The 18,022-nt window shown below is 30.1% G+C and overlaps 1 protein-coding gene and 1 non-coding gene across 3 annotated transcripts; both read right to left on the bottom strand.

The window, feature by feature from the left end:
* Positions 1-6,805: 6,805 nt before the first annotated feature.
* On the bottom strand, positions 6,806-12,552 carry RDR6 (RNA-dependent RNA polymerase 6). 2 transcript variants are annotated; one of them, XM_028082095.2, is made up of 3 exons: positions 12,383-12,552; positions 8,442-11,179; positions 6,806-8,016 (listed from the first exon to the last, which is right to left on the bottom strand). In XM_028082095.2, the coding sequence occupies exons 2-3, from the start codon at positions 11,157-11,159 to the stop codon at positions 7,117-7,119; spliced, it is 3,618 nt and encodes a 1,205-aa protein (XP_027937896.1). In that variant the 5' UTR covers positions 11,160-11,179; positions 12,383-12,552; the 3' UTR covers positions 6,806-7,116. The 2 variants fall into 2 exon arrangements, with proteins under 2 accessions (XP_027937896.1, XP_027937903.1); XM_028082102.2 differs by having other exon boundaries at positions 12,387-12,552.
* Positions 12,553-16,973: 4,421 nt separating this feature from the next.
* Positions 16,974-17,077, bottom strand: LOC114165684 (small nucleolar RNA Z279/snoR105/snoR108). The gene has a single exon (XR_003599755.1). It is a non-coding gene; the product is annotated as a small nucleolar RNA Z279/snoR105/snoR108 (small nucleolar RNA).
* Between the last annotated feature and the right edge of the window lie 945 nt (positions 17,078-18,022).

Below are 18,022 nucleotides of genomic sequence, written 5' to 3'. Positions count from 1 at the left end.
AACCGTTCCTTGTTATCTTATTATGTAAGTGAACAGTTCCTTGTTATTCAACACATTTAAAAATAATATAAATTATTTATTGTTTTTGTATTGTCTATAATATAGTTTTATATTAACCAGAAAATTACACATTTTTTAACCATTAAAGATAAATAAGTAAGATGACGAGAGATAAGATAACAATCATATTTCTCTATTAATGAAAACAATTAAACATGAACTCAATTATAAGAATTTTGAATAGTGGACACGGTTGGAAGTCACACATCAACTAAAGATAACACCAATTCACAATATATAAGTGGGTGCAATCCTTATCTTACAAGCCGGTTTTATGGGTTTGAGTTAGGCTCAAAACTCACTTCTAACATGAACCAGTGTTTGCATTTTTGGACATTTTGTTCCTTCCGATATTGGACCGCTGACTAGAGATAAGGTCAATTCAGAATATATAAGTGGATGCAATCCCCACCTTACAAGTCTACTTCTAACAAACAGACACAAAGTTTAATAAATACTTTCGTATCTCAGAAGACCTTTTCTATAATTTTCTTACAAAAAATTGTAATTTCATTAGAATATTTCTATGAATTTGAATTTTTTTACAAATATTAACAGAAAATTTTTAGTAGGACATAAAATAAATTAGCATGCCTATATTCTTAGGATATCATTGTTTTCAAAATTCCTTACCTCTGAGGTTTGGTTTAGAAATTTTGAGGAAAGTTCTTCTTCCTTGTTATAAAAGGCAGAAGTTAATGTATGAAAGGGATGCAAAAGGGAAAATAACATGCACAAGGACCAAACTATACCAAGTTTTAAAGTACAAAGATAATGAAAATAAAATTGTAATGATGTGTATTTTTCTTCTTGGTTTGAGTTCTATGAAACCTGAATGTAACTTTCATTTGCAAACCTGTCCAGCTTTTTTTTTCTAAAAAAATGTTTTCAACATATTTAAGTTAATTTTAATTTATAAAAAAAATATTTAAGTTTTCTTCTTATAAACCTTTTTAAAGAGGTTTATTAAGAAGTTCTTTTACCTAAATTACTTTGCCTATAATCTCATGCACAGATTGTACATGTTTATAAGTGAAAGTTCGTACGACAACGATAAAAATTCGACTATGAAAATAATAGAAACTTTTCAACTATAAAATCACATGCCAGACTCCATTTTCGTCTAAAAGTAACTGTGATAACAATTATATTGATGTATCTAACTTCCAAGTTGAGCAATAATGGAAAGGCTGTGGGGGTTTTCTTTCAAAAAATCATGTGTTAGCGAGTCAATGCAATTTAATAGACTATAAAAATGATGTCACTTAGTTTTTTAAAATCAGCAACCTATCTTTTCTTTTACAACCAGATTCTCTGTTGTTTGAATGTTGTTATTTTCTGAACATTAAAAATATATTTTAATCTGTTGAAATTAATGATAATTAATGTGTTATAAAAATACAGTAGAAAAACAGTACAAAAAAAGTTCAACCGAGAATCCAAATTTTTGAGCAATTAAACTGACTTCAAATTACGAATTTTTTTGTATTATTCGTACTTTTGACATGCAATTATTCTAATGTTTTAAAATATACTAAAAATTTTATTAATACATCAAAATTAATATACTTTGAAAACACGACATAAAAATAATATTGAAATAATAACAAATATTTCAAAAGAAGTTTATCATAAAGATACAACACCAATAAAATTGAAGTTCAATCCAAGTAACAAATGGATAGAATTAAATGCTAATTTGCGTATTTAGTTTTTTAAGCAACAAAATGAATGGAAGGTGGTGGTTATAAGGCATGATCTAATTTTTGTGGCCTACATTTAGTAGAAGTTAGGAAGGGTAGATGCCACGAATTTTGTAGTATATGATAAAGAAGAAATTGACATAAAGGAGGAGATGACACAAGTAGCTGGATCATCAATAAATGCTCCATGCATCAAGGAGCAAAGTAGTATATGCACACTGTTTCCATTACTATGATGAGAAACCCTTTTTATTTTTTAGGGTTAAATTTCAAGGTCTTGGCATTGCAATAGTCATCATGCTATATTAATGTCATTGATTAAAGGTTGTAGAAACCACCCTACACATCGTCTCAACAGTGTCTTCATGTACTTTTGTGGGGGCAACTCCTATTCAACCATTCATTTCACACAAGTTTAGTTGGTGGCCGTACATCGCCATTTTCCAACCCTCTTTCGTTTTATGCAATTTCAACACACATTTTCATGTTTCTCAAATCAAAGCCTTCCCTTCTCAACACCACAAGATGCCAAATCATTCGTACATATATACTTTATAGTTTAAGAGGATGCACAACAGTAGTAACAAGTGAAATCAAATTTCTTTCGATTTATAAGAATGTATTTGGATAATTTGGTGGAAGTTTAAGTCTAAAAATGAGAAAGTAGTTCACCATATAAGGATCAAGGCCCATAAATCCATTGTTTTAAGATTTTAAGTTGAGAATGATATCAATGCCTTATGTAGTTGAGTTCAGATCTCATTAGTGTTTGATCTCCCCAGTGATACCTCTCCTTATAAACTTAACAAGTGATATCAGAGCCGATGGTTAAAACTGGCTCAGACGACCCATAAACTGCCTTAATAACATATCTTAACAAAAGTTGTTATAAAAAAAAAAATGTCCTTGTAACCAAATAAAGGCAATAAAGACTTTTCCAACATATGCATTGAGAACAAATAAGAAAAAAAAATCAAATGACAATGTAAACAAGTACAATGAAGAACCTTTGGATGAAAAAAATCAGACTCGTACAATGAAGAATAAAAATATCAATATCACATCATTATAATAATTAAATCTTTATCTTTTGGTTTATATTTCTTAACATGAAATATTTTTTAACATGAAAAATATAGAGATCTAAAGATAAAATTTGCAAATCTAACTAAACTAAAGAAAAAATTTCTCTGATCAATAAAGAACACAACCAACAAATATATAAAATGCACACAATTAAATAAAATAAACCAAAACATTGTTGTAAATGTTGAAAACACAAACAAAATCTATTTTTTGTGGCGTATATGCTCAGTGGTCTTAAAAACTTATTCATAATGTATTGTGAATCCCTCATAATATAACAAGAATTTTTCAATTATTCTCGAAAAACTCATAACTAGTAAGATAATTTCTTAAAGAGTAAGTAAATTCAGGATTATAAAAGAATAAAAAGAAAGAAGAAAAGTGGTTAAGAGATGAGCAAATGTGTCTCAAACAAGTGCCCATATTGAGCAAAAATTAAGATGATTTTGGCACTTAACTAGTTTTGATGGTTGATAGTTTTATGATAATTAACCCCAATGTAGTTTGTTTTTGCAAAATGGAACACCAAAATAGACAATCAAAGGAAAATAAGAAAAATTGACAAAAGTACTACAAAATTGGGCTAAATTGTGTTGATGCGGCTGAGCGGCAATGATGAGCCACAAAGCTTTTGGAGAGTCCTTTTTCGGAGCTCTTTGGTAGAAATTTTTAGGAGAGTCTTAAGGAACTTTTACAGTATATTTTTAGAAAATTATGGCCACTCAAAGCTTTGTATTTGTTATCATCATGAGAAGCTAAACTCTCTAGTGTTGAGAGATCATGTAACCCTTTGAACTCTCTTGTACTGGTCCTGTTTCATTTATCTAAGAATGTTTTTGTCTACATGTTTGTAAATTAGTTTATGCATATTGTAGATAAATTGATCACTCCTCTTATATCACTCGTTTGGGATTGAGTGAGAATTGGTTTCAAGTGATGGTCCAACTAATTCTCCTCCTAATTTTAGATGTTAGGAATATATCTAAGGCCCTAACTAGTTATAGATCCTGAACGTGAAGCAAGTGGTTCATTCAAACAATCACTAAAGAATCATATTGAAGTTTGATGATCTTAAGCTTTAGATGTCATGAATAGATCTAGAGTTACATTTAAAGAGCACTTTGGAGACATGAATAATTGCATCTTGATGTATTAAAAGATGATTAGTACAAGAGAAATAAATGGCAAAATCAGATCTCAACATGTCTTATTATATTTCAACTCTTTTAACTACAATATGTTTTAGTTCAATTCTCACACAACTCAACCATTGTTTTAATCCAATCAAACAAGTTTTAAACATTATGCATTCTTCTAAATCTATATAGATACGACACTTGTTGTACTACATTTGTCCAGTATATTTGCTGGAAGATTGATTGCGTTTTGAGCGTAACTGGCCGCTCCAGAAGAGAGGGAAGTGATCTATATATAGAGAGGTTTGAGACTCCTAACTAACAAAAAGATCCCAAGACTTGCAAAGAAGATTTCTCTACACGTCTTTGGACAATCCTACAAATTAAAACCTACAAAATTGAATCACTATTGTGGACAATTCTTTTTCATATCTCTAATCGATAATAACCTTTGAAAACTAAAAATCACATGAACTTGTTCAATCAGATCCAACAATGAATGGATTTCCAATTATAATTTAAAACTATGCACCTTCGTGGATAAGAGAATCACAAAGAGTTTTTTTTCTTTTATATGTATTTATTATCATACTTTTAGTAATGAGTTTTTTCCACACATAACGCAACTCTAATTTTATATTTAAATAAGTAAAATAAATTGTTCTCACCTATGACAATATCTGAGGTGAATGAAATTCTCAGAAAGACGGATTGCTTTTCAAATAAAAAATCGAATTCCTAACAAAACTAGAAGAGATATCCATATGCAAAAAATATTTTGATACTTAAATCAGTAAAAAGACATATGTAGTAAAAATGTATAAAGTATTCAACTACTTATATATAAATTTAAGAAGCCCATCAAATTTGTTAATATTTGATACGTGATAATAAATATATAACAGAAAATTAGGTTATGACACCCATTTCTGAGATTTTTTTTAAGTCATCTAGGAGATTATTAAAATATGTATTTTCATGTATATGTATATGTATATAAACATCAAGATTAAATATCTTACTACATGCATAAGAAGTATAGATATTTGTGAATTATATCACACAACATTAATTAACATCAATTATTACTTTACAGCCACCAACATATCATTCTTGATGTGTACGCACAAAATTTAAGTCTCTTATATTTGTGCAGATATAAACCACATGATACCAACCATAAGCTCTTTTCAGTCCAATTTGCACAGTCTAAAAATATTTATTTATGCTTTGAGTCTTAGAGCCGAATACATAATTGACTTATGATGTCAATTTACTTACTTTGGATGATTTTTTAACAAATATTTATAAGAAAAATAAAATAAAATAAGTCAAGTTTCTCTCAAAAATTAAAATAAAGTGATATACATAAGAATTCTAAACAAGAACTAAATTAAAGTTATCTAAACAACTAAGCATCTAAATATATACTTCAACAAAATTATTAAATAACAATCAAATTTTAGAGACAAAATATTTAATCATTATATTTTGACTAAGTTAAACATAATTTTATAAACTAAAAATTATTAATATCTAAAATAGTTTTTATTATTAATAAAAAAAATATAACTGATTTGTGAATTAGAGTCTAAATTGATTTCTAACATTAGTTACCAAAATTTGAATTAACTTACTATTATTTAAAGGTCGGGTCAAGTTCGGTCAAGTTCAGATTAGGTTAGTTAGACCCCAAGTGAGACTAATACAAATTGAGTCAAATTTGGCCAAGTTGACTTCGGTCTGTGTTGGGTTGTAACACTAGATTGAGGTCACGCCAAACTAAATTGGATTGATCTCACATCATATTAAGTCGAGTTTACTCAAACCCAAGTTGAACATGATTGATTCAGACTTAGATTGACCCAAATTGTGAAAACTAAAATATGAATTTGAAAATATGAAGAATTTAATTTTCTTTTTGGGTGAAATTCAAAATTCTTTTATTTTAAATAATTTAATTACTGTAATGAATTTCTAAAGTTTTAGTTTGTTTCAAAATTCCTTATCTAAACAACATATTTTGTCCTAAGATATTCCAAGTTCTCTTAAAATGACATATAAAAACACATTTTTAGTGTTGTGATATAGTATAAATAAGCAATACTTTTAAAAAAGTTTAGGATGTGTAAAATTTACATTATTTATCTATCCTTAAATAGACATTAGGGATAAAAAAAATTAGTGATTTTAAATTTTTAAAGGAGGAAAAACAAGGAAAAATATCTTTCAAATATTAAAAAGAAAGTTCATATATTTTATAAATATTGAAAAGTGATTTCTAAATAAAAAAATGCAGAAACTAAAATAAAAACACACCCATTGTAAAGAGAATGAAACAATGAAAATTGAAAGTAGTCATTTTTTGAAATTTTAGATTAATTTAATCTCCATCTTTAGAAATGCATAGATTTAATCCTTTTAACTAAATTTTGACATTTCAAATGTGTCTCTGAGCTAACATTAAAGTTAGAATGTATCATGAAAAATGTTTGAAACGTCAAATAAACTTAATAAAATTTGATTAAAATGACTAAATACACACAATTTTAGAATTGAGAGACTAAATTAAACAAAAGTTTCAAAGATGGATTAATTTAAGTCTTTACTCAAAGTTAAGGGATAAAAAACATATTTAACCTAAAATAATAATATATTTTGTACATTTTGCCTAGGTAAAGTACTTAGTAAAGCACAAATTGAAACATAAATGTATACATGTGCAATGTAATTCTGCCACATGAACCTCACTGCTAACTCATGACCCGCTTTAATTCTATGGCATATAGTTCTAAGAATTTTAACAATAATTATAAGCTATTGGCTAGAATACATATGAACACTTCACACAAAGATCTGATGGTACAATGTACGTTTAGAAAGCTGAAGCAACATAATATTTGAAATCACACTCAAAAGACTAGTAGTAGAACATATACTCAACGTACCAAATGAAACTAACTACAGTCTCAAAAGCAAATGCAATTCCTGGCTTGGAAACAATCCCAGACACAAATAAATTAGTTTAAGTGAAGACACATCATAAGTGATATACAATACAACACATGCTCAGGAAAACATTCGGGAATGGCAGAGTGGCCTTGTGGCAGGAGCAAGATAGATCAATGGAACTATAACCTTTCTGATAGATACTTTGCCAGAGAATCAACTGGCTTAGTTGAATCAAAATTTCCAGATTTCCGATGGCGTTCCCTTATCTTTGTGCGAGCTAGGTAATCAACTGCAATCCAAGGAAAACTCAACATCACCGTGCTTCCCAAACTATCAATCTCTTGGTTCCCTGGGGATTTATCTTGCAGATCAAGGGACTTTTTGACCCAATGAGGATGATATGTCACCTGATACCAGGCCGAAGCTTTCTGCTCATACAACGAATTTTTTTCTTCCTCGCTTAAATCTCCAACATCTGAACTCAATCTCTCAAAAATGTGCCTAAATTCCTTTTTCAGGGCACTGTAGGAGTGCTTCAGCCTCTCCTTAAGCTCCCCTTGCTTCCTACTGTTGTATTTTGGCATGGACCATATCTGTCCAGTGACAACTTCCTCTTCTCTTTTCACTTTATATTGACCAAGTAACCCACTCAACTGGCCGTCATATGCACATTTTTGCTCCCACGACTCAACAAGAAAATCAGCAGATCCTGGAACCTCAAGATCTTTATCATATGGTATATCGCCAGTCAGAAAGTTCAAATAGGGTGCATCAATATCTTCATCATAAGCATCTTTGATACGCCGGTAAAGTCTACCCAGAATTTTCTTCGACCTGTAAGACTGGTGATTCTCTTTCCCCATAAAATCAGGGTACAGTTTTGGTTTCAGATGATGAGGCATGGTGACAACCTTCCCGGTCTTTGGAAAATCAACAGCAGTAGCTGCTAGCTCCGCCAAGTGTATGCATTTCTCATCCAATGCACCATAGTCACTGGAATCAGCATGCACCACATGTGCGTTGCAGATAGCACCCAAATTTTCATTTACCATGTTTCTGACAAAAAATTCTATGATGTCCTGCAGTGAGAAAGACAAAAACTCTTTAAATTGCGGACTCATTTTTGCAATACATCGTCAACAAGAAAAATCACACCATATGTGATACAAGACAAACTAGAGAACAAGATGAAGAGCATATAAACATGTGCAAGAGAACACATTTGCAACATATACCTCAAACTCTATGATTTCATGTGACTGTGTGTAGAATTAGATCCAAGTCTCATTCAAATTACTAATCAAATGTGTGACATTATGAATAATTTATGCATAAAATTAACAATACTAATTTAATGTTCTCCGTGTATAGAACAAAGCATATATATATATATATATATATATATATATATATATATATATATATATATATATATATATATATATATATATATACTGCTAGTTAATAGGGATCTTAATGCAATGACATTCAAAAAAACACGTACTCGAGTCATGACTTGACGTGTCAGAAGTTTGCTTTCTACAGCGGCATACTCCATAGGTATCCAGCTCCTCTTACTAGGTGGAATGAGATTATCATCCCATGTGACAAAATATAGATCCCCGTCAAGGTCACTTCCAGAAGCTTCATTTGTATGTGGTCTGTCACCCTTCTGAGGAAAAACAAGACAATCACATAAATGATGTAAATCGGGGGCATCAACTGCCTCCAGAACTCGTACATCACCTGGATGAAGACAAGGATTTTTGGCTATAACCACAAAACCTTTAACTACTTGCAGGTTCTTTGTCTCTGAAAACCTTGACCCATGCTTTGAGAAACAATTCTCAAGAGAAGGAGTAGACACTTGAACAAAGCACTGCCCCTGTTCAAGCACACCACACTCATCTAAGACTCCCATCAACCATCGCCCAGATGATACAAAAATCCTGGACTTTTCTCTGAGTCCCCAAAGCTGTGCAGCACGTGTAGAAGTTAACATACCTCTAAGATGAGGTTCTGTTAGGGGACTGAAGCCGCAACTTAACATTATTGCTGCAGCATTCCCATGCTCAGCACATGATTTGGTAAGAACGTCAAAAGCGATATCTGCATCCACAAGCATTTGGTTTAACTTCCAAAGCATTGCCTCCTGCATTTGCCAAAATATATCATCAGGCACACCCAGTGCTGAAAGCAATGTTATAATCTGCCTGTTAAGAAAACCAGGCTGAAACCTAGTCCAAGCACAGATCTCCAAGATAGTATGAGAAGATTGAAACTTGTCCATACTAGGCCTCAAAGAAAGTCTGATCCCATCCCCTTTAGCAGGCCAAGAAGCCACAACCCCTTTAAAACCAGCGTATCTGATCTGGTAAGCAGAGGGTATATTGTCCAATTTCAATTTTTCTGCTACTTCCCTTGCAAGATCAGGAGAGATAATACCAATTCCATCAGAGAAAACGTAATTATTCCGCTCAACATCAGGTAGCGAGAAGTTCACCTCATTTGCAACAACTTCAACTGTTGCATAGGTAGATGAGAAGCATTGTCCCATCCTAGCAGCACACTTTGCAACATTCTTCTGATTAAACTTGCCCATCCAACTCCGTATTTCATCACATCTTATCTTTCCTTCAGCAAAAAACCAAGCAGAACGATCTCTAAGTTGATTGGATGAAAAGGCTAAAAATGAATATTTTCGGCCACAAAAGGAAAATCCCTTTTCCAAGATGGTCTTTACCCTATTATATATTTTTGTCTTTTGAGGGAAAGAGTTTGATGTGATTTCCTTCACAATAGGAGCAACATAATAGTTAAGGGCATTCACATTAATTGTCTGCATGCCTTCATCCATAAAGGTGACTCTCAAGAAACAATCTGAAACTTCTCTGAATTTTCTGAGAACCCTGTTGGACAGTTCAACTTCAGGTGGTATACAATACGCTTTTGATGGAGTAATAACCAATCTTCTAACCTCAACCACATCATCCAACTTTTTAGAGATCTGATAAAGTTTTGGGTTTCTATGCAACCATTCTTGAACTAATTTTAGCCTCTTAGTTGCATCAAATACCGGGCGCTTGTAAGAACATAAATGCTTCAGGGCAGCCACATTGAGCTCCTTAGATTGATTTCTTAGCAATTCGAAAAACCCATCAGACAACCTGTGTTGATTGAATATGCCTTTATGTACGATAGCATTGACCAAAAACATTACGTCAAAAGAAATGTCCTTCTGATAATCTACATAAAAGAAAGCATCTGACATCGGCCTGCCAAAATCAGGTTCATTCAGTGCCCTTAGGGTGGTCTGTTTAGGTGGAAGCTCTTGTGTTTGCACTCTCTGAGCTTTCAGATAAAGCATGGCCTTCATCAATTTTGCACCATGCCGAGGAGGGATTGAAATTTTATAAAAATTGCATCGACCAATTGCCCCACTGGGAGTAAAATCAGTGGTTCTAATCCAAGGATCATCATCATCCAGTAAATCATATGGTACTAAATCTTCAATGTCATCCTCGGCAGTTCTGTACCAAACCCAAGGTGAAGAAGCTAGGTGTAATAAAACAACGAGATACGATGTATCATTATATCTCCTTATCTCATTAATGTCTCTAACCAGGAATCCCACCTGAAAATCACACTTTATAACTGCCTTTTTCTCTATACCCTTGAATGAGAATGCAGTATCTCTAGTGAAACAAAACCTGCACATGCCATCAAAAGGATCCACAAGAAATTTTACTCCTTTATCAGGTCCTTTCCAAGCAACAGAAAACTCCCATGGGCTAACCAATGTCCCAATTTCAACAATTACATCAGACATCTTAAAAGGAGTTTTAGTTCTCCTCCTTTTATTCAGGAAGTATGGATTTTCTGGTCCACAGCTGACCTTTAAGGATTCATTCTTTAAAAACATATCACAACTACCTGAAGCATTCAGGGCAGCAGTCACAGATTCTGAAGATGCAAAATGCACGAAGGCATGAGGCTTGACTTTCATATAGTCATCTGTTCTCGTAATCTTTGCGGTATCAGTGATATTAAATTCTGGATATGACTCTGGAGGGGTCCAAGAAGTCTTTAACCTACACCTGTAAACAAGTCCAATTTTATCCTCCAAATAATTCACCAGATCACTTGCTTTTACCTCACTGCCAAATCCACCAATGCTGATCTGAGTCACCACTGAATCGTTATCACTTGCTTCTACGTCCATGCCTCAATAGTCAGCAAATTCTAAGCCACAAAAATTTGCATGTTAGATTAACCTTTTCAAAAAATTCTATCAAGGAAAACCTTCTTCACAGACAGTCACCACATATCTTACCTCACCACTTCTACATTATTTCTATGCTCCAAAAAAATATGCACTAATAAAACTAACCTTTCAGAAACAAATTGCACCTTGAACAGACCATCACGGCCTGACTAAAATATGAGAACAAAATTTCTCACTCTAACAGTTTATAGTGCAGCAGAAGAATGAAACAATTTAACTCAAATCAAGAAGAATTTGATTAAAATTCTTTAAAATAATTACATTATTAAGATTCAGATTGACTAAAATAATTACAAATCAGAGGTTTTAATCATGTGTTTGGATGGGCTTATGGCAAATTGATTTTGAATGCAAGGTTTTAAAAAAGATTTCAAACTGAGGGGCAATGGCCACAACTTCTGACATTTTTGACATCATAAGGCCGCAGTTTTTAGTAGAATCCAGAAGAAGGAAACCACGGCAAATATCTTCAAAAAGAAAACTCATAACAAAACAGAAAATGAATATTTGAAATAAAACTCCCTAGCTCAGCTACTAAATCAATAATTGAAATAAAATTACAAGAATATAATGAGATATAAGAAAGACTTTAACAGTTACTTAACAAGAAATCTTGACAACAATGCCTTTTGGAGTACTCACTGCCGGAGATATTAATTGAAAACTAGTTAACTAGTTTGGTTTTTGGGTTTCATTTAGTTGAAAATCGTAGTTAGTCGGACTGTTAGACTATCTGTTCTATAAACAGAGTTAATTCTCTATAATTTTGAATCTTTTATCATTCTAATCAATACAATTAGTTTCTTTCTTGGTACTCCATTACTGTTCTTTGAACTATGATTAGGGGCCACATCAAATGGCTGTAACATGCATCTCCTATCATAAAATTCTGACACCCACAATTCAAAACACAATCAAATACCAAACCCAATGCCAAAAAGAAAATCTGCAGACAAAAAGAAGAAAGCAGAGCCCATTAGTGCCAAAAGCTTACCCACTAACGAAACTAAAGTCAAGACACCGTTTTTATCAAATCAAGAAACGCTGAGTATTACTGGCAATAACACCCCTTTGTTTAAAAAATGGTTGATAAATTCAGGTTCACAATGTATGCATATTTGAAAAAGAGAAGTGAACTATGAAGATAGAAAGCGATTTACCTGCCTGTGTTTGAAGGTGTGGAGGGATTGCGATTGGGCAGTGGAATTGCAGTTTGACGAGTCAAGTGTGGTCCGATTTATGTTTTCGGATACTTCCTCACGAAGTTTATATTATTTGCATACATAAAGATTCTGTGAGTCAGTGTCTTTGTTCTGTTTCTTTTCTATTCAACTGCTACATTGCGCTCTCCACCTTCCAATCAGTGTAGCCATTTTCATTTCACTCTTAGGGCTAAAAACAATTTAATCACAGTTAAAATATTTGTTAGAGATAATAGCGAATGAAAATAATTAATATATATTATTTTATGTAACTTTGTGTATTAATCGTAATAAATAATTTCAATATTTAAAATAATTTCAATAAAAAGAAATAAGATAGAGCATAATGCAGTCCAAATTGATTTTTTTTTTTTTGCTAAATTGAAATAATTGTTCTACTGCAATGAAAAGTAAATGTAAATTTTGTTTACAGAATTATGTTCGTATAATTTTGACTGAAAATAATTATGTATAATTTTAAAATCATCATCGTCAACCTTATTTTCATTGAATAAGTTATTAAGAAAGTAAGTACGATAAGGAATAAATAAGAAATAAATATATTTATTTGTGACATGAATAATTTAATGTTATACGCCTTTAGTTTTAAATATTTGTAAACTACGTTTTGCATTGTATTTATTATCTTTCTATTTTTATTTAAAAGTATCATTTCAATTATTTTTTGTTTTTATTTTTAAAACAACAACATATATTTAATGTGTGAAAATTAATGTAGAAAAGTGATATCAAATCTTTTGAATGCACAATTTAAAAGTAGTAAATATGTCTTCTTTGTTTTCAAAAGGAAAGCATGATAATAAATCTTTAAATATATATATTGTCCATTTTGACTACATTTTTTTTTTGGTAATATTTAATCTCATATTTTTAAAATATGTATTATTAAAATAAATAAATAGAAACTTATAAATACATATTTAATAAATAAAATATATTATATAAAAAAAGTTGTTCTTTAATTTGCATGTAATGTGTGTCTCCTGTTTATACCAACATGACATGTTATATAACCTTATATCTTCCAATTTCATTAAGTTATGTACTGAATTACTTCATTCTTTTATTGTTGACGTTTTGACATTACAATCATGAAAGATCCTTCTATAATACAATCATGAAACATCCTCCTATGATAAAATATAATGAACTTTTATTATATGCTCATTCCCTTTGATAGAAACTGGACCATTTTAATAGGATGAATTGAACAAAGTTCAAGTCAACTTCATGGCAACACACAAAAAACTTAATTGGATAGATTCTTGCATTGAGTGCAACCCAACTTTTTTGCATATCCAAACCAAACAGAAAAAAAAGCAAATATTATAAACCCTACAACAAAAGAAATAAAAACATAAAAAAAAAAGTTGAATTGTGCTTGTACGAGTTTTATAAACTTTTTCTAAAACTCAGGAAATATCATCTATAATTTCCAAGAGTAAATAATAAAAAAAAAAACATACGGCAATGGTTACAAAAACTAATATTTTCACAAATATCAAAGATTAATGATGTGTTCATTTATGGGTGAGTAACTATTGAGAGGAAATGAAAACGATTTATTAGCAAGTGAGATTTGAGTTCTAATAGACAGATTTGAGAGTAAAGAAAGGTGGAGATTTATAGGATATACATATTTTTCAATTTCGTTTAAAGTGAGATCATGTTTTCTTTATTATGGATGACAATATGGGTCAATCCGACCCGTTTAGGCCTATCCCACACTTGACCTATAAATTGTGGACTGGGTTGGCCCATCCCGTGTTGAAAAGTCTGGTCCGCCTCGCATAAGTTCTGGCTTGCGAGTCGGTCTGTTTTTTTTCTTAATTCTTATGATATAACTTTCACTGTTTAACAAATTGAGAAACTTTAACAAGTTCACAAAATTAAGCAAAGACTTTGGAAAGTTGAATGATAATTAATAATTCAACATTTCCATCATATTCATATTTGTACTTTGAAATACACAGTGTATTCTTCAAATTTTAGCATATTTAAAAATACATAACACTTCTTTTTCACTCATACAAAAATTTAGAATGTTCATGCAAAAATTCAGAAAAAAAAGTAATCAATATATAAAAATGCAAATTTTTTTTTTACCTAGACTACGAGTTATGCAAGTCGAGGTTTTGGGTCATCATGCTTAATATTATCACTCCTATTCTTCATGTGCATGGTGTGTTGAAGCATTGCTTTTTCTTTTCTTTTGGTACATTGTTCCGTGCATTCCCCAAACCCAAGATGAGGCACACCCAATTCCCCAAACCTAAGATGCCTCACATCCAACATAAGACATAAACATAAGAGGCCGTGTCTAGAAACCATGAATTATGAATTTATGTGTTTTTTGAAGCTGCAACTTTTATGGACATCTATGTTCAATGTTGTGAATTTTATGAACATATAATGTATTTTGTTAAAATTCCAAAACAATTTTTATGTTTAAATGGAAGTGTTATAAAATTTATTGTTGTTGCTGCTATGTATCAATTATTCATGAACTAAATAGTGTTTACCGATAGATACGATAATGATACTAAATGGATGGAGTAGCTATAAATTAGCTACTTGCCTAGTGTTTATCAACAACATGGAAGAATATTATTTTGGAACTTTTATTTTAAAGATAAGGACATATTTAAATTCCATATTCAGGTTGCCATGATAGATTTTTACGAAGGAATAACAAACTTTTCCGATTTATATCAATAGATAAATCCATAACTGATAGATTTCTATAAACACAAAATTTCCATTCATTTAACCTTTTCATCATAATGCAAACAATGCAACACAATCACTACAGGATCATAATAAATAAACTTACACCTAGACTACATACATGGCCTACTTAGAACCTACTTAGGGACATACTACTTCAATCTTTTCATTCACATTCATACAACCCATTCTTTTTTCGTAGAATTCTCAGTAATATTGACAATAGGGTCACATTCAATATACCAAAAATACAAACATCCCTATCAATACTTTCACCCCCTTCTTTAACACTTTAACATCTTTCTCTAAATTAAATATCTTCTTCCTTTGTCTCAAACTGATAAAATTCATTTGGTCACTAACATCTTTAATGCACCATTTGAAGTAATTGTATCCAACAAAATTTTCACTTTCACTATATTATTCAATAGAAAACATAACATGAGGGTTAGGACAAAGGTAAAACAAACCACTATACAAAAGAAATTTTTCATTAATGTTAACTTATAGTTAAGACAACCTTAAAATTGTTTTCCCGCATTCTTTATAGTCTTTGTCGTTCTCAACAATGCAAACTCTCCATAATTACCAATGTGTGTTATCCTAAAACCCCTCGACCCAACACCACTAGAGGAAATGCTATGATTTTAAATCCTTAAGGATTGCATGAACAAGATAAAAATGGAGGATACATAATCATAACTCACCTTAAATATGTGTAAACCAAAACCCTAAAATAAAGACAAACTAGAATGGATTAGGACAACTTTCACATTTTTTCTTCATAAAAAGATAATAAGTACGTCACCTTTTCGATTTCTACTTAATAGCATGTCATTTATTTTAAATTAACAAAGATAATCAAATAAAATGTTTTTTAAAAAAAAATAGAGGACTGAATTAAACAAATAAAAAACTTGTGTCTATTAAAAAATTCAAATAAAATTAGATGACCAAATTAAATATTAAGCCTATATTAAAATTAGTTTATAATAATAAAAATAATGTCATTTTATAAATATATTGTTTTATAACTTTTCAAAACTTATTATATCTATTAAATTATTACTGAATTTTTATAAATATACGTTTCATTTCTATTTTTTTCTTATTTTTATTTCTCATTTTCCCATATTTTAAACGGAATATTTTTAATATACCTTCTCAAGTACTGTCTTTTGTGAAAGTTCAAGTTTTTAAGTGTCAGGAAAAAAAAAAGTTGAAGAGGAAAACCTTGATTTTATACTAGGTAGTGTGTACATAGCCCACCTTTTATTAAGTTTTTAAGAAGTCACAATTTAATTCAACACATCCAATAAAAGATTAGGGTTATCACTTAATATAAAGATATGAAGTCACCACTAACATAATATGAGTAAAGACTTCTCCCAGAAAACACGAAAATTTAAATAAAAAGATAATGAAATAACTCTAAATATAATTAAAAATGTTATTTAATATCCAAATTATGATATTAATAATAATTATTAGTATACTTTTATTTTTTTAAATTAATTTTTAAAAAGACAGAAATATTTATATAAGTGTTATTAATAATTATAAGATAAAAATATTTATAAATATTATCCATGATTGATAATATATTTAAAAAATTATTTAAATTTTAATGTTGTTAAAACTAAAATATAATTAAAAATAAAAAAAAATTAATAAAAAATAAATATTCTTATATTTTAATAAGACTGTTAAAATTTTACAAAACTTAAAAGATAGACAACAAATCAAACATCAGATAAAATATTTAATTAAATTTTAAAACAAACTAAAATGGCATGAATTAGGGATCAGAAAGGTCAGAACGAGAATGCCACACAGTCGTAACCAGGCTGGAGCGGGCATCCCTCTTGCATATTAAATGCAAGTATTTACCACTCATCACATCCCATTAACTGCCTGAAGGATCATACTTACAAAATACAAAACTTTAAATAATTATACATCTTAGTTTATCTCTGTTTTATAGTATTGGTCGATGTGGGACTTATCTACTTCATAACACATGCCCCTTCGACGTAATAGAAAAAGAACACATTGAATCAAAGTTATTCGGATAATAAGTATGTGTTGTGAAAAGTGTATTGAGATACAATTTTTTTTCTAATGTTAGTTTTTTTAAGTGTTCTTAAGTTTCCTAAACCATGATAACAAGTAGTGGGACTGTCTGTGAGAAGTCTATTATACTATTAGTGAAAATTTATATGAAATTTATAAAGTATTTTATAATTTTGTTTATACAAAATTATTTATTTGCAATAGAATGAGATTAATGAATTTATAATTTTATATTTATAATGAAATGAGATATATAAATTTATTTTTATAGAAGATTTAATTAAGAACTTTTAAGAGTTAAGTTATAATAATTTGAATTTAATCTTATTAAAGTAACTAAATTTAAAAATGACTATCCATATTTTCTTATCAATTTTCTAGGTCCTTAAAACATAAAATTTAGAGAGTCTACTCCATGTTTAACTCTTAATGTCTTAATATATGAATTATAAATATAAGTTTACTAAGACTAGATTCCTCTAAAAATTTATACAAAAATATGAGTTTTTAAAAAATGAGAAAAAAAAATTGAATGAATATGATTGAAAAAAATTCGGACAAGATATTAGTTGTTTCATCATTTCTCTTGTACTTTCTTATTTCACCTTTTTAAAACATTTAATATAAAAAAAATTCACAAACATTTATAATTCAATTTATTTCTAGGTGAGAAATTTTTACATAAGAACAAGAGAAACACATATTTAGGAACAAAATTGTGAGTGCGAGCAACCACACCTTGAGATACCTTGATGTGAAAAAAAGATTAGTCAAAAA

Source organism: Vigna unguiculata, chromosome 9 (genome assembly GCF_037176805.1).
Source record: "Vigna unguiculata cultivar grain cowpea cultivar isolate G323 ecotype 2 chromosome 9, ASM3717680v1, whole genome shotgun sequence".
NCBI lineage: Eukaryota > Viridiplantae > Streptophyta > Magnoliopsida > Fabales > Fabaceae > Vigna > Vigna unguiculata.
This window is presented reverse-complemented; position numbering and strand designations above follow the sequence as displayed.